The sequence below is a fragment of the Polyodon spathula genome, chromosome 38 (genome assembly GCF_017654505.1).
Source record: "Polyodon spathula isolate WHYD16114869_AA chromosome 38, ASM1765450v1, whole genome shotgun sequence".
Lineage (NCBI taxonomy): Eukaryota > Metazoa > Chordata > Actinopteri > Acipenseriformes > Polyodontidae > Polyodon > Polyodon spathula.
Genome location: NC_054571.1, coordinates 1,330,115 through 1,353,899, shown reverse-complemented (window position 1 = coordinate 1,353,899; position 23,785 = coordinate 1,330,115). Strand labels below are relative to the sequence as shown.

The window sequence follows — 23,785 nt, the reverse complement described above, 5'->3', positions numbered from 1 at the left end:
TAAGCTGACAAGGTGCAGAGCCCCGGTTAGTGTAACGCACAGGCTTGTTATGTTTAGGAGGATGTGAGCCCTCATGCCAGTGTTTGTGTTCAGCTGAAATAGCTGTGAGAAACCCTGTACCACTAGTGTCTGTGACATGTCATGTAAACACGGTTTTTACGGCACAATTAAGCATATTGAAAAGAAGGCTGCCAGGGGAAAAGGAGAAGTGCAGCAAACCGGAGTCGTGTTATTTTCTGATAACCACTTCCAAACCGCTTCTAAACCACTTCTAAACCACTTCTAAACCACTTCTAAACCACTTCTAAACCACTTCTAAACCACTTCTAAACCACTTCTAACAACTTCTAAACCACTTCTAACAACTTCTAAACAACTTCTAAACCACTTCTAAACAACTTCTAAACCACTTCTAAACCACTTCTAAACAACTTCTAAACCACTTCTAAACCACTTCTAACACCACTTCTAAACAACTTCTAAACCACTTCTAAACAACTTCTAAACCACTTCTAAACCACTTCTAAACTTCTAAACTTCTAAACAACTTCTAAACCACTTCTAAACCACTTCTAAACCACTTCTAAACCACTTCTAAACCACTTCTAAACAACTTCTAAACCACTTCTAAACAACTTCTAAACCACTTCTAAACCACTTCTAACTTCTAAACAACTTCTAAACCACTTCTAAACCACTTCTAAACCACTTCTAAACCACTTCTAAACCACTTCTAAACCACTTCTAAACCACTTCTAAACAACTTCTAAACCACTTCTAAACCACTTCTAAACCACTTCTAAACCACTTCTAAACCACTTCTAAACCACTTCTAAACCACTTCTAAACCACTTCTAAACAACTTCTAAACCACTTCTAAACCACTTCTAAACCACTTCTAAACAACTTCTAAACCACTTCTAAACAACTTCTAAAACTTCACTTCTAAACCACTTCTAAACAACTTCTAAACCACTTCTAAACCACTTCTAAACCACTTCTAAACCACTTCTAAACAACTTCTAAACCACTTCTAAACCACTTCTAAACAACTTCTAAACCACTTCTAACAACTTCTAAACCACTTCTAAACCACTTCTAAACCACTTCTAAACCACTTCTAAAAACTTCTAAACTTCTAAACCACTTCTAAACCACTTCTAAACTAAACTTCTAAACCACTTCTAAACCACTTCTAAACCACTTCTAAACCACTTCTAAACCACTTCTAAACCACTTCTAAACCGCTTCTAAACCACTTCTAAACCGCTTCTAAACCACTTCCGCTAAGAAAGCATGGACGTGCCCGTTCAAATCTGGTACATTATGCTGTTTTTTAAATTTAATTTATCATATTTTTCCCACCATCAAGAAAATAGTATGCAAATATTTATCATGTGCAATACATCAGGTCTTGTACATTTTTATTTACTTCTGCAACTATTTTTCTTTTTTGAGTCTGTTTCCAGTTTAAGTTTGCAAAATAATGTATAATTAATGGTAAATGTACCTTTGTTTGACAATAGGAAAACACATCACATCGCAATTGATTGCGCCTGTGCCAAAATCTCACAGTATACCACTTTCTAACATTACATGGGTCAAGTTTTGGTATGCCTACCACATTGTGATGATGTACCACTTTCTAACACTGCACCCGTTCAAACAACAGAAGAAAGCTGGGCTATATGAATTATTGGGGGGGTGATCTTGGGTTACGGTTAATCGAAGCGTAATGTAGAAATACATTTTTTTAGAAAGCATCTCCTAGCTTATCAAGACAATTTAGCAAGGCAAATAATCAGCTGTAAACTTTAATAAAACTTATGGGTTGCAATATGAGAAGCAGCCCTGCCTATCTATCATCTTTTGACTGCTGTGCACTCTTATCTGGGTGCAACCTGAGACGACAAAAATGTCACAAATTGGTGACGCTTTGGAAATGGTGCAAATGGCCTGTTGCAGAAATACAATCACTAACTGCAAAGCAACAGCGTGATCTCTGCTCAGAAAAACGAACCTGCCTGCTTTGCTTTCGTTCAGCTTCCCAAAATGTACTCTTGATCCTCCTGAGCAACACTCAAAGGACAATAACGAGGAACTATTTGTATGTGTGCTTATCAGGTGTGCCCCACTTTTTCAAACAGGGCAAAAGGTTATTTGTGTATAAACCGGCAAGGCTTATCACTTACCTTAATACCATGTAACATCAAAGCATAATCAGCTCTTAATTTTAGATGATCTTAAACCAGCAACAAAGGCGTTCGAAAAAGCTCGATAAAGTAAAGCACACAGGCGTTTGGGCAGCTGGATGCTTTCTTTCCGTGTGCTAGAATGTGACTTTTCGTCAAGGCACCTGCCTCTAAAACGTACCCAACCTGCCTGAAAATAATCTTTTTAAACCTTCTCTTTCAATGCTTTCACATCCGTGCCCCCCCCCCTCACAAACAAGCACCCCAGCCACAGCTCAAGAGCCGACTGGCTTAGTGAAGCTGGGTTTAGTTTACTGAGGCTAACTAGATCCATATTTATCATTATTACGAATTATTCGTTTAGCAGATGCTTTTATCCAAAGCGACCTACAGAGACTAGGGGGGTGAACTCTGCATCAACAACTCATGCTGCTGCAGAGTCACTTGCAATAGGACCTCGGTATTACGTCTCATCTGAAGGACGGAGCACAAGGAGGTTAAGTGACTTGCTCGGGGTCACACACACAGTGAGTCAGTGGGATTAAACCTGGAGCCTGCTGGTAGAGAGCTCTTTTCTTTAACCACTGGACCACCACGCCTCCTTCATGGACTTTAAACTGCAGTTTCCATGCAGCCAGCCAACAGCTACAGCGTCGGAGGACAACGCAGCTCTGGGCAGACTACAGGCAAGCCGCAGGCGCCCGGCCAGACCACAGGGGCCGCTGGTGCGTGGAGAGCCGAGGACAGACCTAAGCTCGATTAGCGGTAGCCACCCAACACTTATAAAAATACACTGGCACTGCATTGCAGAGAAGAGCAGAATGCTACAGTTCATTCCAACAGTGTACCTGTAAATTGCAATGACAACACAGTAAGACCCTCCTCACTGTCCCTGTCATTTTACACTTTTAATAGCACTTCTTTTTGATTTCCATCAGAAGGCTATTCTGATTCCAGTGATTGTGGGTGTAAGGCAAATACAGAAGCCCGCAGAACAGAGGGTACACGGGTTCGAGAGCCCGAAAGGAGTAATTACTGGACCTCAGGCCAATGCCAGCTGCCACGCCCCCGCTGCATTAATCATCTTTGCCAACCACTAAATCAAAGCGGTGATCTGTCCCTTTAAATGGGCACTGGCCTGATTATGAAGCCTGTTTGCCGTTCTCCGTCTCCTTTCCAAACACAGGTGTGTAGTTACAGAAACTCTATCCCGGCTGAATGAAAACCTTTTGAAATGCAACCACTGCTTTCCTGTGCCCTGCAATTTCCATTTCATTTTCAGACCAGTCGGGCTGCTTTTTCCTCTGTGTTTCGGAGCGATGCAGCTGAACCTCAGAATAAATTAAAAAAAAGTTTGGGAACCCCTGGATTCAAATGCTGTCCACACAGGAGAGCTCTAAGCTCACTTCAGTTGTGACCATAGCCAGATTTGAAACATTGTGTATAAAGTGCTCTAGCAAGCTTTACATGACTTTGAACTTTCTGATAAAGCAGAGTGCTGAAATAATACAGGATATGAATCACTAACTCTGCAGCTAATAAAACGGCTATTGCAAAGCAGTACCTGGAAAATTCTAAAAGGGAGGGAAGGGGGGGGGGAGAACGGGCCACCAGTGTGTCTCAGGTGTGTGTGTGCGTGCGTGTGTCGCCGCAGGCAATACTTGATCCACCTGTTATGCTTGAATTCCAGAAGATCAACTATCTCCAATACACCTGACTCACTCGCTCACTCACACTGACAGACAAAACCTTCACTGTTCCACCCATGAAAGAACACGACACGCCCCATCACTGACTCTATTGAAAGCCAGGGAGAAGGACTCAGGTGCCTCAGGGCAGCTGCTCTTGTGAGCCTTGCCCCGTTCATTGTAAAACACACAAGGATACAAAAATAAGGCTACTGTGGTCAAAGCATAGTGAAGGGGGCAGTGCTTCAGGAAAAGCTCAGTGTGTGTGTGTGTGGAAACACTTAATAAAGCAGAGGACAGTGCAGCAAGGTTTCAGAAGAGTCTGCAACGTTAATGACAGTAGCGCACACTAGAACCAGCCCTGGTGGCAGTGGGGCTGGTGCTACTGTCTGTGGAAGAATGAAGGAACCTTTTATAAATCCTACATGAACTTCATCACAAAACGTATACAGCGCTTATACACAGGGACAATACCACAAGCCTAACCATTCCCACTGCCTTTGATCAGTTTATTACATTCTCCAGGGTCTAGCGAACAGGCACAGTATATGAGCATTTCCTTTGTTTGCAATCACACAGCATGCACCCGTAAGTTCTTCTATTCTGAATTTAGCGCTAGTTCTGGATTTCTGCTCCACGCAAAGCTTGAAACCAACCCCTGCTTCTTTACCTAATGGGAACATCTCTCCCTTAAGCAAAAGCAGTTAAAGAGCTATTATAGGTGTGTCTTAAGTAAGGTAAAGTAAATCAATTACGCTGTGATTATATAACAGTGGCTGTTTTGTGAACTGGGCGGAGGTGCACACACAGGGGCATCAGGGCAAGAGAGCTGTATCTGAATAGTAAATCTGTACCAACTGGGGTCTGGAACCCTGCCTGCTCCAATTACAAGACATTCACAAATTACACACTAGCAAACGCTAAGAGATAACAGTAGTCAGGAGGACAGCACTTCACTTCGGCAGCATCAGCCTTGTCTATTTACAACCTCGCTATCAAAAGCATGATAAAGTTGCATAGAACAAAATGATGCATAGAACACAACAATTCACAGAACACAACGATGCACAGAACACAATGATGCACGGAACAAAACGATGCACAAAACAGAACGATGCATATAGAACAAAACGATGCACAGAGCACAACGATGCACAGAACAAAACGAGAAGTGCTCCACAAAAAACAAACAAAAAGAGAACCAAAAGCATAATGAACAATGAACAAGATCTCCCATTTGAGTTCAGATGTCAAACGTCCTCGCTTTGTGCTCTGAAGTTCATGTAGGTAAAGGGAACTATCCACAAACCTTTACATATATAACTTGTGTAGCGTGCAACAATGACAAACAGTGCTTTGTAAGTTCATGACAGCACAACACATTGTAAGGCTGCTGTTCCATGATTCAATATTTCCTGTGCATTATATATACATATATATATAAAATATTTTACATTGTTTTATATATGGGATAGAGACAGACAGACAGACAGACAGACAGACAGACAGATAGATAGATAGATAGATAGATAGATAGATAGATAGATAGATAGATGGAGAGAGTGCACACATCCATTCCCATTATTGTACACAGTGTCTGTACTGTAGCCTACATTAGCTAAAACATATTAAAGAGCCAAATGGGCTTTGTTAAATTTCACTGCCTGCATGGAAGCGGCCTCCACTCCCTTCTCCAACACATAGCTCCGCTACTCATTAATTGACACAACAGTCAATATGCTATGCCGTTGCTGTACTACGGCAACTGTTTGACGACTGAGATTCCTTGCAGGGGGGGCCGGGGGGGGGGGCAGGGGGGGTAACTTGTGCAATAGCCTCCATTCAGTCCATTATCATAGGGATCGCAGATCTGGCGGGAACAAGTCGCCTACGGGCCCCATGGTGACGTGACCACCAACGTCAAATTCTGATTTTAGGGAGCGCATAGGCTGTATGTTATTATGACAAACAATACAGTTATTAATAGCGTTTTAGATGAAACAGAAAAAAAAAAAGAAACAACCCACTTACACGCATCTCGATTGATTCTCAACGCACGTACCCCCGTTTGCGCAGGGTTTAGAATTATCCTGGCATTTGAAACCTGCAAAGAGAAAAAGACAAGGCATATAAAAATAAAAACAACTTACAAACAAAAATGAAAACATAAAGCCAGTTATAAAACGTCCAGGGTTGGGTTTAAGAACACAGGAAGCGTGCAGCGTTTGGTATACGGCACTTTAAGTAAAATAACTACAGTAAACGGTCAGAAAAATCACATTGGAACCGTTTGGTTTCCCAAATTAGTTTTTTTTTTTTTTTTTTTTTACTTTTCTGTATAAAAGTATCCTGCCTTGTGTTGTTGTGTGTGTGTGTGTGGCTGGGGGGCATGGGGGTGCGCTACACTGTATTAATCATACACTATACAAACAAGGAAACTGTTATGTTTGTCTACTGGGCGAGAAGGAGATAGCGGTGGAGATCTGCTGTTTCTATTCAAACAATTCTGAAAAAAAAAAAAAAAACCTGCAAACACGCCGTGACTGAATTAGTAAGTGAATGGATTTACGACTCTCTCAGTTTCGTGTTTGCTCTGTTTTTCCATCGGGCAATAATATCTGGTCCGTTAGTTTGTTGGCTTCGCTGTACCACAGACTGCACTTCGGTTCAGTTATTGGGATGTTTACTGTACAGAAATAATGACTATTGAAAGGCAGCTCAGATAGAGACGTTCTTGTGACTAGACTCTACCAGTCGAGGAGTTATCAAGAGAGTCAAGTAAAACCTTTAGGCAAATTAATAAAAAGCCCTTTTCCTGGTGTGCAATTCTGAATTGAGAGTGCCTGTCCGTGTTACAGTAAAAGGGAACAAAACCAGAGAAGCACTAAAATGCTTGCGATGGGGGGCGATTTAACCGCAAACCTTAATTTGGCATCCCAAAAATGTAGGTATTTTACTGAGTTGCAAAACAGACTATTGGTCAACGTGTTGTTTTTCACAACATATATTCTCTTACACCCCCCTCCCCCCCTAACCCATCCTCCCCCAAATCAAACCCCAGACCCCCATGGGAAACGAAACATTTATTTTTTACCCGCTTACAATAAAGATACATATTAAACACAACACAAGAAGTCCGATTAAAAGTTGTAAGGGCCTGACAGGAGATCTGTTGCGCGGTTGTGTGCCAAGGTGCCGGATACTTGAGGATGCCGGCTGCACGGTAATGCGCATTGCTGTGCTGTGCAGCTGGCTGCCTCTCTTTGTGTGAGAGGGCTAGTGTGCTGAAGGCGGACACTGCGATTCATCCTTTTCTCACGGTGCCGCTGAGCCAGTAACATAGCATTAGTACCGGCCCCCCCCTTAGGGCTAGACAAATTCCATTGCAAACCATCCGAAAGACGCACACATGGTACCCAATGAGCTGACGCGATTCACACACACACACACTTGAATAAAATTTACTCTAAATATATATACATATATATATATATATATATATATATATATTATATATATATATATATATATATATCTATATATATAATAAGCGCTATATAAGCGCTACAATGTATTATGTGTAAATGCTATATATACAATAAAAACCTGTTTTACCATAAAAAAAAGAATGCACAATGTTTTACAAAGTTGTATTTAGGAGTGATACGCAGACGCTGTGTTTTATGGTACGCCGCAGTTCAGTTGGTATGAGACAGGGGGGAAAGTGTTTCGATGCTATTGCTGCAGCTTTATAGCACACGGAAAAAAAAATAAACACACACACACCTGTTTCTCAAATATGAAAACACGCGTGCCTTATGTGCAAATTCGTTCTTGTGCTGTATACCCAAAAGCGACAGGCTGCCAGCGAAATTGACCACAATCTTGCACCTCACACAGTAATGAATATGATCATTTACAAGCAAAATAAAATAAAATAAAATAAAAAAAAGTTGCACGATCGTCTGATCACAGATATTGCACAGCAGTATTACGATTTAAAGAACAAACTGACATCTACCTTTGCAGCCACGAGAAAGTGACAGAATCCACAGGAAAATCCACAATCTGTAATTCCCCATTGCGCTAACAACTGATTCTTCGCTTCACAATGTTACAATACATCCATTAAAAACATGCATGCAGAATAAAAATTCCCAGAAAATCACGTTGCGGCTAACAGAGACATAAAGCACAAATCTTCTTCTTTTTTCTCTTCTTTTTGTAAGTTGTACAAAAGCAAAAACGATCCGTTCGTCCCCTGTTACTCCTCCAAGCGGACTCTGTAACCCAGCGCTTCTTAAAACTTCTGCTGGAACTTTGAAAACTTTTTTTCTTTCCTTTACTCTGGATCAGGCGCAAGTGGGATATCACTCCGCCTCCTTGCCTGGCACAATGGGATCCTTCCGCCCAAGACAAGTCAGGGAGTTTTGAGTTTAAATCGATGAGTTAGATATAAGACGTAAGTACACATTTTACATACATATATTTTTAACTACGGGTGACTTTGTGAGTTATGTTAGTGTAACAACTTGGTCGTGAATTTGATTGTTTGTGAATTTAGTACAAAAGAAGTAAAAAAGAGGTGGGACTACTTTATGTTTTAAAAGCCGGGTCTTTGTTCCTTGGCAGCTATTTCCTGGAGAGCCCAAAACCAAAAGAACAATAATCTGGCCCCCGGAGACCAGAGAGGAATTTCAAAACCCAAATCAGTGAGATAAATACAGAGGACTCTGGGAAGCTGGTTGTTTTACAGCGCTCTCATTTATTGCCTGGGCGTTATAGCTTTGCACTCAACTATAATCGCAATGATATTAATGACAGTTACACAAGGACGCTTTGTATTTGATTATTATTGGCATTTTTAAGGAATGTGTATTATTATTATTATTATTATTATTATTATTATTATTATTATTATTATTATTATTAATAATAATAATAATAATAATAATAATAATAATAAAAACATTTCAACAAGTGTGTTTTTTTAAGCTTAGGGTGATTTGAACCTGTAAATAAATTGAACAAGTACAAATTAGCCTTAAACGTCATCACACCAACATATCCTCAAAACCTATATATAGAGGTTACTAGATTAACAGGTTTGCTGCACTGTGTTTACTTGTCTTTCTACACAGCTGAAGAGTTTTTGTCTGAGCCTCTTTGTATAATCACTCAGGTCATATACAGTGTAATGCATGATATATAACGCTGAAAGATATAACTGGTCAAAATCCGGTTTCTATGACAATGTTCTGTTAGGGATGAATACACATGATTTTATGCGCCACTGGGCCTACAAAACCGCAGTTTATCACTAGTAGTTACGATATGTGAAAGGGCTAACAATTGTACTGTAAAGCAACTTTATTGTTAATTTTTATTTATAATATTACAGATAAATAAATAAACAAATATTTAACATATTATCACACCCAGTTTCATACACTAATACCCACATTATTAAAATGCCGTCATTATTATTATTATTATTATTATTATTATTATTATTATTATATTCAAGCATTCAAAATTCTAAAAGGTATTGACAGTGTGGACGCAAGGTAACACAGGGGTCACCCCCACTCCCTCTTCTCGTATATTGAATAGTTTGATCCAGAATCAGATCGTCTCACTGTCCTATTGCAGCCGCTGAAGAGCGAATGAGACTGCGGTTTTGTAACAGAAGTGCATCCATTTGCAAAAATAAAAAAGAGATGCGTAAGGCCACAGGTACCCATTATTTGCTTGTTGCGATTGAGTTTGATCTTTTACATAAATGTTTATTTTATGTTATCTACATTATTTCTTATATGTGGGTCTCACTACACCTCAGCACAGCGTTGATACAGCTTCCCATCGCCTCTCTGCGTTATTCACACCTGTTGTTCCAGACCAGCCATGCTATATTCCAACTTTTGTCATTGTTTATCTCAAGGGTTTCTTACGATGATTGTATTCTTTGCTTATATGGGTTATACACGTGGATATCTCCTTACATTAGGAGAAAAAACAGTTCAATATGCTCCACGTGTAGTAGAGAAGCGGTGCTCTCTTTGCGCAAGAGAAGTAGGGGAGCGGCGCTCCCCCGCGACCCCCAGGCACTACACCCCTGCCTATATTGCCTGTACAAGATGCCTAGTTAGTTTTGCACTTAGATTTCTGCTTCGTAGCAAAGCAAACAGAAGTATTTCATGTTAGATTTCGAAGTGTCACGTTTTTCAATAAACAAGCTACAAAAAGCTGTGTGCAATTCAGTATGTTAGCGTAATATTATTATTCAACCGGTTTCGCTCGACTTTATGAAGCAGCATTAGTTAGTTATATAGGGTGATGCAAAACCTTTGGCCATGGCTGTAGTGACACAGTGTTGCAGGCTGTCGTTGCAATGCGCCCTCTGTTCAGCAGTAATGTAGCCGATGATTATTCCAAACAGAGGTCTTTGCCTTCCGTGACAATGGGGCTGATCAGCATCACAATAGAGCCCGGTTTTAGGCTGTGTCTCCCGGCGGGGGGTGGGGAGGTGACGGTCTTAGTAGGTGGTTAGCAGAACTGCGGTTCCCCCTCTTCTTTCAAAGGCAGGGGTGTCGCCATACGCGTAATACAATCAAGTGACTTTTGTTTTCAAAATACACAGCGCGACGCAGCAGGGTCTTCATTATCCAGCGAGCGTCTACTGGGAAATGTTGATAGAGCATTTTATAAACGGTGACTTTTTAAGTGAAGAAATTCACCCTTGAAAAGAAAACGGTGCAAGCTTATGCATGCTTATATTTAATAACTTGTTTGTTGTTTGCAGAGACTGGGATGGCCGCACACTGAGGACGACTCAATTGTATCTTTAATTCATTTTAGACGATGTTTAAGAGAATAAAAAACAAGCGGCAATGTTTTACAACAAAAAACAAAAACAATTCTTTATTATCACTGTGTGTGTGTGTGTGAGTGTTTAAAAGCAACGGTACATAATTTTAAACAACTATAACTGGAAATATGGAAAAACAAATGTATATAGAAGAAAAACAAACACGACGTTGATCTCACTGTGTAAAACAAAATATTTAAGAATTAAACAGAAATCTTATGGCACTGATTATGAATACATTTTAGTGCGACACACCCGCACAAACACAAAGAAACGTTTGGGAATGAGAAAAGGCCCGTCCGGGTCGCCGTCATTTTCAAAAGCTTTCATTTAGGGGAATTGTAAGCAGACACGAATTTAAAAGCTGGCCAGTGTTTACTTTTCTATTGCTCTTCTTCTCTGTCCTGTGAATCAAGCTTGTTTGTGGAATTGTACACGTCTTTTTTAATTGTCTTTTTTTCTTCCCCCTGGGCTATAGTTGTTTTTTTATGGTGTTTATAGATACCCCCCCCCCCAATAAATAAATAAATAAATAAATAAATAAATACAAGTGCCAAACCAGTGCCACTGTATAGCAGCTCTTTCCTCACTAGGCTGAGTTACACAGGATTTGCACAGCCTGGGGCAGATCTTATACACCTGTTGTCAACACACAATAGTATCTAGTATCTGGAATGGTGCAGTAGTCTGTAATTACGTGCACTAATCTAATAATCCTTATGGAATACTCTTTTTTATTTCTGGGTAACAGGGACAAAGTCAGTCTGTCTGTTTGTCTGTCTGACTATCTTCTGTTGATCGAAAGTTCACATAGGTGGTCTGATGGCTGCTGTGTGTGCTGCATTCACTTCAAGTTGTCCAAGTAGAGAGCAGAGCATTTTTAAATTAAATATTTATACAGAAAGCAAATCGATTCTTTCATGATATTACACAAAAGTCTTTAGTATAATACATGTTTACAGTTTATGTTTGAGTGTACATGAGATAGCTGCCTTCTTGCGGTAGTGTAAGGCCTTATCACGTTGAGTAAATCCTTTGGGCATTCACTTGTTCCTGTTCATACAAGTTAAAACAATATGCATCCACCCCTGTAAGTTCAAAATATAGTTTTGTATTATTAAATCATTAATCTAATGTGTAATCTTTGGTATTTATGTACTCCATTGCCTATGAACAAGATAAGGTTTGTCACTGCTACCATATCCTGTTTTTGATAATGGTGTTCACTTCTGTCAGATGATTCCACAATTCTGGAATCACTTTCCCTTGACACTGAATCATTTTCTTTGCAGAGGTCCAGTCTCCATGCATCAAGCCTGCCCTGAACTGGAGGGACCTCCCTTTCTCTTAGAGATTGAGGGAGGGAGGGAGCAGTCCAGTCTCTATGCCTCAGGCCTGCCCTGGACTGGAGGGAGAACCCATTCTCTTAGGGGGCGAGTGACCAGTCCAGTCTCCATGCCTGAACCTATTAAACTCCACAGAAGACCAAAGCTTTAGTGTGAATCTCACTGCTTTCACGACACACTGCAATTAAAACACACTTTTAATTACACTAAAGCTGCCCAGTGTAACTGCACAGGTTATCACACTGAAGGAGGTTGCTGTGGCGGGTGTTCATCACCACAAGGTCACACTGCCGCAGAGCACAATGCAATAGGCACTTTAATCACAACTTCACCAAACCAATCGGAATCCGCTGAGCTAGAATAACAGCCAATCACAAGGGTGCTACACTTCCCATGGTATCACTCATTGATTCAGTGACTGTGTTGCATTGCTCAATAAGTTTTTTTTTTAGTAGGTATTTTATAGCCTTGATAGCATGATAAAGTTCCCAGAATAATGCATCCTCAAAACACAGGCATGTTTAGGTAGACAGGACCATCGATTAATAGTAGAATAACTGCTAGCTCACCCCCAGCAAAGGGTCCTGCTGTTTGAAGGGTTAATACAGTGTATAATTAAACTGTCAAAAACAAACTACATGGCAGTAAATCGCTCTGGGGTCAGCTGTACAATTGTAGGTTTCGGGTGTCACCGCTAAACGCTTTCATTCATTTATTTTTATTCTGGTCTCACCGAGTGTTGTTTTTGGATCTGTTAAATAATTGTACAAATTCCAAGTGTCACCCTGCTTCTCTTTCTGTTGAGTGAGAGGGCTTAGGACAGGGGTGTAATTTCACAATTACAGGTTATTAGCGAAAGGTGGAACTTCTCTCTGAACTTTAGGGCAAGGACGCAGCTTCAGAATTAAAAAAAAATAAAAGCAGGCAGTTCAAATTGTTCCAGTGTAAACAAAGCAAATAAGCTCTCTCTCTCTCTCTCTCTCTCTCTCTCTCTCTCTCTCTCTCTCTCTCTCTCTCTCTCTCTCTCTCTCTCTCTCTCTCTATATATATATATATATATATGTACTGGTAAGTTAGTGATCAGCAGGTGTGTCAGCCGCATGAAAAGCACAGAGTGGGGTTTTCACTAACTCTACTCTGGGTTTTTTCTGCGGGTAAATATTGGGACTTTCTTCCTATGCATCGGGATGCGAGACATTTGCTAGGATATTGGGACTGTCCCAACCATGTAGGGACTGTTGACACGTGTGCATAATATAAATAGCCCTCAAGCACTTTTCAAGAACTTTACAGAGGGGCTTGTTGAGGCAATAAAGTGCACAGAAGTGCACAGATGCAGTGTTGGTTTTCTTCTTGCAACGGTCATTTGCAGCTGCATGGTTAAGAGGTCTGGTGTCTGTATTATCATGCCTTTGGTATTACACACCTTCTGTTTTTAGTCATTTCCATTTAAAAGCATGTTGAGATTATCGTTCCATTGGTATTATTATCCAGTTTGCAGTGATTATATGCATTTAAAAGCATGTTGAGCTTTGCATTGTATTGGTGGGGGAGCATGCAGCTTTCTAGTCCCCAGTACTAACCCACAGTCCCACCCTTCTAAAAAAAAGTACTACAATAAGATTTATAAACCAAAACGACAGAGATGACAAGGGTGAGGGTGTGCGGGATATTGTTTCGAAGCTCTACTGCGTTGTACAGTTTATGGCTGCTCTTTTATAATTCTTGTAAGAAAAGAAGACTTCTTTTAATATATAGCGTCAGGTTTCAGAATGACAGGGGCCAGGAAAAGGGTTTGTGTCCGAGGCCTCTGGATTCTTGTCCAGGCCAAATCCCTCAGGCCTTAATGTCACGATGTAAACAAAGGCCTGTGTATGAGGCTTCCATTGAAGCTATCAGACAGGGGTAAGAAACAGGGAACAGCTCAATCAGAAAAGACAATTGTCTGTCTGTACAGTCAAAAAAAAAGATAAATTAGCCAGCTAATAAATTTCTCAAGCGATTTCTTCTTAAAACACATTTGAGAGCGACTCAAGCATCACAAGGAAGAAACTGATAATTTCGATAAACTCTAGTCAGTACATTTGAAACCCTGTTTCTGCACCTCATTGCAAATATAAGAAAGTTCGCGTTGTTTTTATTTGTGCCTTAAAGGGTTAATTTTTCTTGGCCGCTTGTTGGAGTGGATTGGAAGTTTTTATTCCATAAGCTTAGGGAACGTTTACAAATGCTTTAAAAAAACAACCCAAAAAACCCTTTTAATTAAGTCGACACTCACAGACACCAGAGGAATAATTATGGCAAAATAATTTTTCCTCAAAATTGAAACTTTCTTGGGTCTGATTGTCCTTGATGTATAAATAATGTTCATTTGGAGTAAACATTTAGAATCAAGCGCTTCATGTTTCAAGATGTTAGATCTTAATTCTGTAACGTTCCATTATTTTGAAACATCTGGTACAGTTCCATTGCATGAAATATTAATGGCCTTTAATTAACTCCTGTTATTGGTAAAGGAGAAAAAAAAATTACAGTAACGAAAAATAAAACACCCTGAGAGCGCGTACAATAACTAGAAACACGTTGTTTAGTTCGAGTTTTATCAAAAAGGTTCATTAAAGACAAGAGAAAGCTTTGATTTTTAAATAAAATAAAAGACATTTCACTTTGATTCGAACCTATTGCTACAACATATTGTTTGTCCACACAGGGAAAAAAAAACAATACAAAACATGCATTTACATAAAAAAAAAAAAAAAAAAAAACATGTTGTGACATATCCATCTTGTGTCTCGTACCCAAGCTGTGCACTTGGTGTTTCTGCGTGAAATATAACCGACTGGCCCCTCTGTTAGAATAATAAAACGCTCTGTTTGCTTTTAAAGCACTTGAGAAAACTGTGTTTGTATGATTTGGAAACCCTCTGGGGTTTCTGTGAAGGTTTGTTTAGAGAAGGCAGTGGTAAGGGCGTCCCCACTCTGTTTCTCCTGGCTGGTGTTTAGTTCAACACTGCTGGTGACAAACAACCCAGGCCCACTCAGGGAAAAGCAAAACACACAAAAAAGATAAAACGAGAGGCGCCTTCGAAGCTTGGTTTCATCCGTCAGGTTGAATCCCGTATCATATCGGAATACATTCTGAAAATATGAACTTGTTTTAAAACATTTGTGCGCTCTACCTTGCCCCAGCCCTGTGAATTAACTTAAGCATAAGGTAAAGTTATGCAAAGTTTAATACAGTACATTTAGTGTGAGAAAACTTTAATTTAGTACTTAAAATAACTCAGCCTATGGTCACATATATGAATGCGCTGATTTTCAAAGCTCGGGCAAGTATCTGTGGCTACAAAATATGTTATGTTGATGTTATTTTGTTATTTTGTTGAGCTGGGGCCTTCAGCAACATGACTAGGTGACCCATTCCATCCCCTCACCACTCTCTGTGTGAAGAAGAGTCTCCTTCAGCAACATGACTAGGTAACCCATTCCATCCCCTCACCACTCTCTGTGTGAAGAAGAGTCTCCTTCAGCAACATGACTAGGTAACCCATTCCATCCCCTCACTTCAGCAACATGACTCTGTGTGAAGAAGAGTCTCCTTCAGCAACATGACTAGGTAACCCATTCCATCCCCTCACCACTCTCTGTGTGAAGAAGAGTCTCCTTCAGCAACATGACTAGGTAACCCATTCCATCCCCTCACCACTCTCTGTGTGAAGAAGAGTCTCCTTCAGCAACATGACTAGGTAACCCATTCCATCCCCTCACCACTCTCTGTGTGAAGAAGAGTCTCCTTCAGCAACATGACTAGGTAACCCATTCCATCCCCTCACCACTCTCTGTCTAACTTCTTTGAGAGATGAAGTGCTGAAAGTACAAATGTGCGTTGATAATAAAGTTGTGTTAGATTACTTTTTCCATGCATTTTTACAAAGTTTTATGATTGGGAGAACAACACAGTATAAAAGACATGTTATTAATGTAAGCACAGTGTTCCATAATTAGTTTGCCCTCCCATTTGATGAATTGCAAAGCTAAGTACATATTAGCACATGACTTGTTAAATATGTTTTTCTATCAATCACTGACTCTCTGCATACAGAGGCTTGTCAGGCCAGGGGGGAAAGAATAGAAGTTAAAGGAGAAAGAAAAAAAGGAAAGCGTTAACAGGATGTGATGACTTTACAACTGAAGTTCAGTGATTTATGTGGGAATGCAAGATCCGAAAGTCCACACTGTGCAAAAAGGATTAGGAGCCTCGGACTGCACAGAGCAACAGGCTGCTCTGAGCAGCTCTCCTATTGCAATGGGCTTCCCAGACACACGCAGGAGGGGCCGCGCCGTTTACTCTGCAGCCACATCAACGCAGCGCTGGCCACTGCAAACACCACACTGTTCACAGTTACAGTGTGGCCAATGAAAGTGCTGACACTCCCTTAAAAGTTAATAAAAGCACAGGGAATAAAGCATAGGTATGAATTATAAAGCCCAGAGAGGTATGGTGCAGCATATTACAAAAACAAGCCATGCTAAACTAACCCTTATAGAAGTTTCCTATGGTAAAAGCATAGCAAAGTGGAAGAAAGCATAGTGAAAGCATAGTAAGGAATTTCAAGGTATAGTAAAGCATATTAATTACCTTGGCAAACCAGGTTAAACTATAGTAGATGCATAATATAAGTGCACAGTAAAAGCATGGCATAATTGGCACGTACAGGCATGGTATAATTGCCTTGAAACTGTACCGTGAACGTTACACTTATTATTATTTTTTGGGGGGTGCACTAAAAGCAAAACCTTCCTTCGAGTTGCACTGCACTGAACTTTTTTGAAATTCAGCAAAAGTTTTGAAACTTCTCGGAAGCTGCAAAACTATTCGCCCCCCGTGTTCCATGGTGGTCTGCAGGCAGTGCTCCAGAGCATTTATTTCAGAGAAAAGGTTTAGTACTTTTCCAATGGACGACTAAATAGTTTGGCTGCAGATATGCTTGTGGTTGCTTTATTGAGAGTTGGGTAGGACCTCTAATGGCTGCTGACTCTCCGTCCTGTAACAGAAGCAGTATGGGCTTGGATATTCTTATCCCAGGCAATGAAGATGCCACGGTCTCTCTTAGTTTCTTTGTATGAGTCTGAAAGTATTTAGGAGATAAGAAATGTGAACCCACGCTAAGAGTTTACCACAGTTAAAAGCATAGGAAAGTGCAATCGAGCATTGTGAAGGCATGGTGAAGCATAGCTGCAGTCATAAGACTTGGGACTGTCTTCAGTTGATCTAATTCAGAGGTCCCCACCCCTGGTCCTGGAGAGCCCCAATCCTGCAGGTTTTCTAGGTGTCTTTACATCATCAATGGCTAAAGATCTGGAACACCTGTTAATCTTGACTAATTAAGCCAATAATTGGATCAATGAAGTAACAGAGCTCGGCTGAAATGAAAAGCAGAAGACCCCGCAGCTCTCCAGGACCAGGGCTGGAGACCCCTGATCTAAACAGTGCTGGAATCACACTGAAATTAGTCTTTAATATCAACTAGCAAGCGTAGCAGTACAAGTGGGCTCCAGCTTATAAAAGCAAAGTGAAAACAAAGCCCAAAGAGGCACGATAAAGCATCTTACAAAAACAGGGTAAACTATGGTGAGTGCATAGTAGAACTGTGTACACGCATCGGACAATTACAAAATGAAACTTTTAGAAGGATACGCAAAATTCACTGACGCCACCTCGCTACCTTCATTGCAGCCAATCACATTTCAACCACCTGTAGGATTTGCGTAGACGAAATTCACCGATACCTTCCACCCACAGCGCTAGTCGCAAACAATCCTGTTCTTTCTCATGGAGATAACAAAGACAATACTCTATTATTTCTGTCATGGACGGTATGGGAAATTCTCACCCCACGGATAAGATCAGCTGAGATCCAGCATCTCCTTTTCCAAGGATGAGAACTTTCCCATGGTGATAAGGACAGGGAGCAGCAGGTTTTGTTTTTTTTTTGCTTTTTTGCTGTTTTGCTGGTTTGTATTTTTGGAAAAAATCCGCTCTTCCCTGTGAAAAACACAGATAAAGGTTAAATAAGGTTTTTTTGGTCATAAAGGCTTTAGAATCCATATCCTTCCCTTTTATATTCCATCATAAAAGTTGAATCTGCACATTAATATTGCAGTTTACCATGTGTTTTAATTCACTGTTCTTTACCATGCAACCACACCTTTCAGTTCCAGTACATTTTTATTACCTAGACCAGTTTGAACTTCACTTACAGCACAGCTCTGACCAAACGTTTTGCGTCACCCTATAGAATGAACTAATTCTGGATCATAAAGTCACGTTAACATATTAAATGCATATCGTTTTGTAGTTTTCCCAAATATGCTTTCCAATGAAAAACTGACAACAATTAAAAAAAATGCGACATTTTGAAATCGAACATGAAATACTGTGCTACTATTATGGCTTCCGGTAGACTTTTGCAAGATCATTTTGCAGTTTCTTTGATCTCATGATGTTAAATTAAAGATCTAAATCATGCATCATGTCTCAATCCTAAAATTCGAGGGGATGCAAAACTTTTGTCCTTAGCTGTATTCTGTGCTTGTCTGATTCAATGCAGCTGTCAGACACAGGTAATGCTGAGGTATTCCTCTGATATAGACACTGAGCATTAAGAGACTTCAGTACTGCATATCTATAGGGTTGTGCTTGCAATCCCTTATAAAAACTTATCATTTCTGCAGTCTTCTCATGTTTGTACTGTGGCTGCCACAGTTTGCAATTTGCAATGTCTGTTTTTCATTTTTAATATGCTTTACCATACCTCTCTGGGCTTTGCTTAACTCTGATGTACCATGCTTTCACAACGCTCTTCTTGCAATTTGCCATGCTTGCACTATGGGAAACCTTTATAAGGATAATCCATTTTTATAGGTCGTACCTTGGATTCCATGTAATTATATTTTAGGATACTAATGCTTAATAATATGACTATGGGAGGATGCAATACTCAATCTAGACAGAGCTGGACTTTTGGAAGTATCACAGGGTCTGATTCTGTACAGATGGATGACATCACAGGAAGGTTGCATTTGCTGGCTGTAATCTATAGCACTTAGCCTTTTTAAAATTATTTTTTTCATTGTTGGCAGCTGGAGCTCTAGGATACAAAGTTGTCTTATGCTGTGTACCCTTCAGAAGCACCAGAGATCCGTCTGCAAGAGACTGATTCAGGATCATTCAATTATCTGTGAAAATAGCAGCCCTTTGAGAAGGTAATCGTGTTCTGGCTTTCTTTCAATCACAACTTTTGCATTCTTGCAGAATCAGATATTTCTGTAAATGCATTTGGATAGATAAAGAGGTTCACTGGAGCTAATCTTTTGCTATTTCACCTGTGCTGTTAGAAGAGTCTGCCTGACATACGAAACAATCTGCAGCTATGGCCAGAAGTTTTGCATCACCCTCTAGAATGAACACTTTTTGCTCCATAAAGTAGAATGAAACCTGCTGAATAATGTTGCGTTAACATATTGAATTACACACCAGCGCTTTGTAGTTTTCCATATGCTTAACGAAAAACTGACAAAAATTGAAAACATTTTGAAATCGAAGACGAAACACTGTACTACTATTATGGCTTCCAGTAGACTTTTGCGATATCGTTTTGCAGTTTCTTTGTTAAATAAAAGATCTAAATTATGTTCATAAAAACAATGTCTCAATTCTAAAGTTCTAGGTAATGCTAAACTTTTGGCCATAGCTGTATAGTGAAAGCTGGATTTTTATACAGCATTTTACAGCACTGCAAAATCACCCAGGACTGCACCACCTATCTCACAACCTCAAACAAAACCTAGTGAATGCAATTCAGGTGGATTCTCTGGCGTTGTAAAATTCTCTAAAAATATCCCGCTGTGGATATTGCTAGTGGGTTACAGGCTGATGAAATCAACACCTGAGTTTATTTAATACGTTTAAGGATTTTTTTTGGGGGGGGGGGTTCCACTGCTCTGGGATGGTTTGCTTATTAAATAAACAATTTTGCACTTGTCCGGAAATGATTATCTATCCTAGGATACTGAGGTATTTAGCAAGCAAGGGGTCTGGGTAGCGCAAAAAGAGTTGACCTTTGTGTCTAAGTGATGAAATGAAAATGACTGGAGCTGGAACACAAGCCTAGTGAATGACTAACTTGACCGAAATGTGTTTGATTTTCCCAGTCCCAGGACATGATTAGAATACACTCCTCTCAGAATAAACATTCTTCACGCCTGACCCAATTACTAAGGTAGAAGAGCGAGTTTAATCTCGGTGTCTTCGACTGGAGGTTTAACAGGTTTCACTCGGTCAGAAACAGCGCTTTTAAGAGTATATGGAAACGCTTAAACACATACCCATTGAGTATGTAGCATGTGTAACTAACGCTTAAAGGCGTTGTGTGTGTGTGTGTGTGTGTGTGTGTGTGTGTGTGTGTGTGTGACAAACACAGCTAGGATAAAAAGTTTTGCAACGCCTAGAATATTAGGATTGAGACATACTTTAAAAAATCAAATTCATATATATATATGAACAGCATATGAAGCAACATTTGTTAATTCTATAGGGTGAGGCAAAACTTTTGGCTGGCCTTTAATAATAATAAAACAAAAACTACAAAAATGACACAGTGACTTAGTGGCAGTTTCAAGGTCAGCCGCTTTGTCCCATACACTAGAAATACCTGTGGGAAAAAGCAGGCTTGCAGATTGTTAACCAGACAGCAAGATTAAATAGCTGCATGCAAGTTTTACACCGTGTCACCCAGCACATAGCATTTCCGATAAACATTTCCCATGGTAAATGTGCGTGCTATTCTTTTTTATGCTATGCATTGACCACAGTATATCTTGGTTTGCCATGTTTTTCTTTTACTATGCTTGACTATACCTCTATATATTTTACAATGACTACCAGTGCTTTGCCATGCTTTCACTGTGCTTTATTACACACTTCTGTTATTTTACTATCATAAAACGTTTATATATATATATATATATATATATATATATATATATATATATATATATATATATATATATATATATATATATATATATATATAAAAATAAAGGAATGTACTGCTTATGAAATGGCAAGTCAGTGCAGTTTGTTTTATTAAGAACACATGTCAGTAATTTATTTTGTGTTTCCGTTGCTGAACGTCGATGCTTTCCCATGAAAATGAAGTTCCCATGAAAAACTGTTGGTCTGTTTTCAAATTCAGACACTCAAAGCCATCACCTTGTGTAATTATTTTTCACAATGGTCCAAATAATCTAATCTATCTATTACTGAATGACCTTGTTTGTAGTCTGAGTTTAATGACCCAAACAACAGGGAATTTTAATAATAGTTTTCCAGTTTCCCATGGCTACACTTTGAGTCCGCTATAAATCCGTATGTGTGTTTGTGTTTTTAACTTTCTTTACAGCACCTCTCTGGTTTTGAACATGCAAGCAGTATGTTTGGCAAATCTTTTGCTATTTTACCTTGCCATACAGCAGAAAACTTGTACAAGAGTCTAACATACGAAACTATCTACAGCTGCGGCCAAAAGTTTTCCATCACCCTCTAGAATTGTCGGATTGAGACATACTTTAAAAAAATAAAAAAAAACATATGAACATAATTTAGATCTTTTTTTTTTAACATGCAATCAAATAAACTACAAAAGGATCTTGCAAAATCTACTGGAAGCCATATGCAGTATGGAAAACAACAAAGCAGTGTGTGATTCAATATGTTAACGTAACATTATTCAGCAGGTTTCATTCAACTTTACAAAGCAGAATGAATTAATTCTAAAGGGCCATGCAAATCTTTTGGCCATAGCTGCATATACTGTGTATTGGCTAATGTGTGCTTTATTACAAATTTAAGTCATTCTGTGCATATTGTTATATTTAAATTCGGTGTTGAGCATTTTTACCTTTTATTTTATTCCAAGTCATTTTACAGATGAAACATCGCGTTTTCCATAATTGCATTTCCATCCTTTTTCATTAAAGTCCATCTTATATCCCCTTCAGTCACTGTGTACACAATTGTACCACATCGTGTTTCCTATCTGTGTATCTTACAATGAATGGATGCTTTTCCAAAATTTATACAGGGCAGTTTCTCAAACCCCAAAGGGGATATACACCAGTTGCAATATTTATTCTATTATTAGCAATAAATAGATTAGCTGAGGGACTTTCTATATTACTCTATAGGGTTGCAGAATATCAGAGGCAAATGAGGGACAATTGGAAGGGGTGGTTTTTAAGTGCCAGATAAAAAAATCAAACCGTCTTAAACCCAAGGGGAGCTTCCCTGTAATAGATCCTGCCGTGAAATCATCAATCTGATCCGCCTCCTTCCCTTGACTTTGCAGCGGAGCTTGGTTTTTCCACAGTTTTATAGTATTTTACCCAGAAAACGCAAGCTCCGAACACGATCCCTTCCAGAGAGACCAAGGAAAACAACAGGGCCTGCAGGAGGAGGAGGAGAACAAAGAGACGAGGGAGCTGTGGAAGAAATCTTTACAAACCATTCATCCAAAGACACGCAGCAAGGAGCGTGCTACGATAATACTAAAAATAAAGGGCATGAGAGGTACTGTAGGAGTCCTTGAATTTACATTCTGGGCCAGTATAAGAAACTAACGGAGGCTGACAAACTTTTCGGCAACTTGTTTACCAGGGTATTTTTTGCAGTTTTTTCCCCATGGTTATACTAAGCATTTACCATTACCCAGGGTTTGCCATGTTTATTAATATGCTTTACTATCCACCACAATTCTTTACAATGCTTCCCTAGGCTTTACCATGCTTTCGCTGTGCTTTATTACACTATGATTTTGCATGAGGTGAACTTTTCTAAGAGCTTCAGTGTACAATGAAGACTGAAGTAGTCTGCTTGACTGATAGTTTTCCCTTAGAACTGTAATTGAGCTTTTTAAAGTTATGAATGCCATATTTACTCAACTTTTTGGCACAGGTGAAACATTTCCACTAAGAAAATGTATGTATTCCGACTTAGACAAAGTAAACAAAGGAGGTCTTAAGTTGATATAATTGGTTACAATTTCTGTAATCTTTTTTATTTATTTATTTTTTTCTGCCTCGGGCATTCTTTGCACGGAAACTAGAACCGTTTTGCGAAGCCAGCTTATGGAATCAGAAAAGAAAAATCAAAAAAGCATTGTGATGAAGGGAGGCAGGGCTCTTTGCAGTGGGTCTGCTAGGTAGTTTTCCATCACTTTCGTTCATTAAATCCTTGCAGGTTTGCCAGCACCGGCAGTCACTAAGCTTTCCCCCCAGTTGCTAGAGCACGCGCGTTACTGCATTTCCGTGTGAAATGTTTGCTTAAGACCACTGGAACAGCTGCCTGACCGGCCGGACGCTATAAATATTACTGAATATGATGTGGCGATGACTTGTGAAAGCTTGCATGTCGTTGCAGGGTTGTGTTGTGGATTAGTCTTGTGTGAAAGGCCATGTGACGGTCCTGTAAAAGGGTTGGGGGGGGTCACACTGGGGGGAGCCGCATTGTGATGGACGCATTGGTTGTATCTTGTGTCGTCATACAACACTTACAACCGTAACCCAATCTTAGACCTGAAGCAGAAACATAAGCAGATAAATAGCAGCCCCAGGGCAATGGAAGTACACGTGG

The 23,785-nt window shown here is 39.7% G+C and overlaps 1 protein-coding gene and 1 long non-coding RNA gene across 2 annotated transcripts in view; one reads left to right on the top strand and one right to left on the bottom strand.

Moving 5' to 3' along the window:
* Nucleotides 1-8,208, bottom strand: part of notch3 (notch receptor 3) — a 52,044-nt gene extending 43,836 nt beyond the window's left edge. Inside the window, exons 1-2 of the mRNA XM_041235726.1 lie at nt 7,902-8,208; nt 5,912-5,984 (exon numbers count right to left, since the gene is read on the bottom strand). Of these exons, the coding sequence (XP_041091660.1) occupies nt 5,912-5,984; nt 7,902-7,962 (134 nt within the window). The 5' untranslated portion in view covers nt 7,963-8,208. The remainder of the gene's footprint in view (nt 1-5,911; nt 5,985-7,901) is intronic.
* On the top strand, nt 6,255-12,815 carry LOC121304546. The gene is made up of 3 exons (XR_005947972.1): nt 6,255-6,431; nt 8,237-8,342; nt 12,041-12,815. It is a non-coding gene; the product is annotated as an uncharacterized LOC121304546 (long non-coding RNA).
* Nucleotides 12,816-23,785: the final 10,970 nt, after the last annotated feature.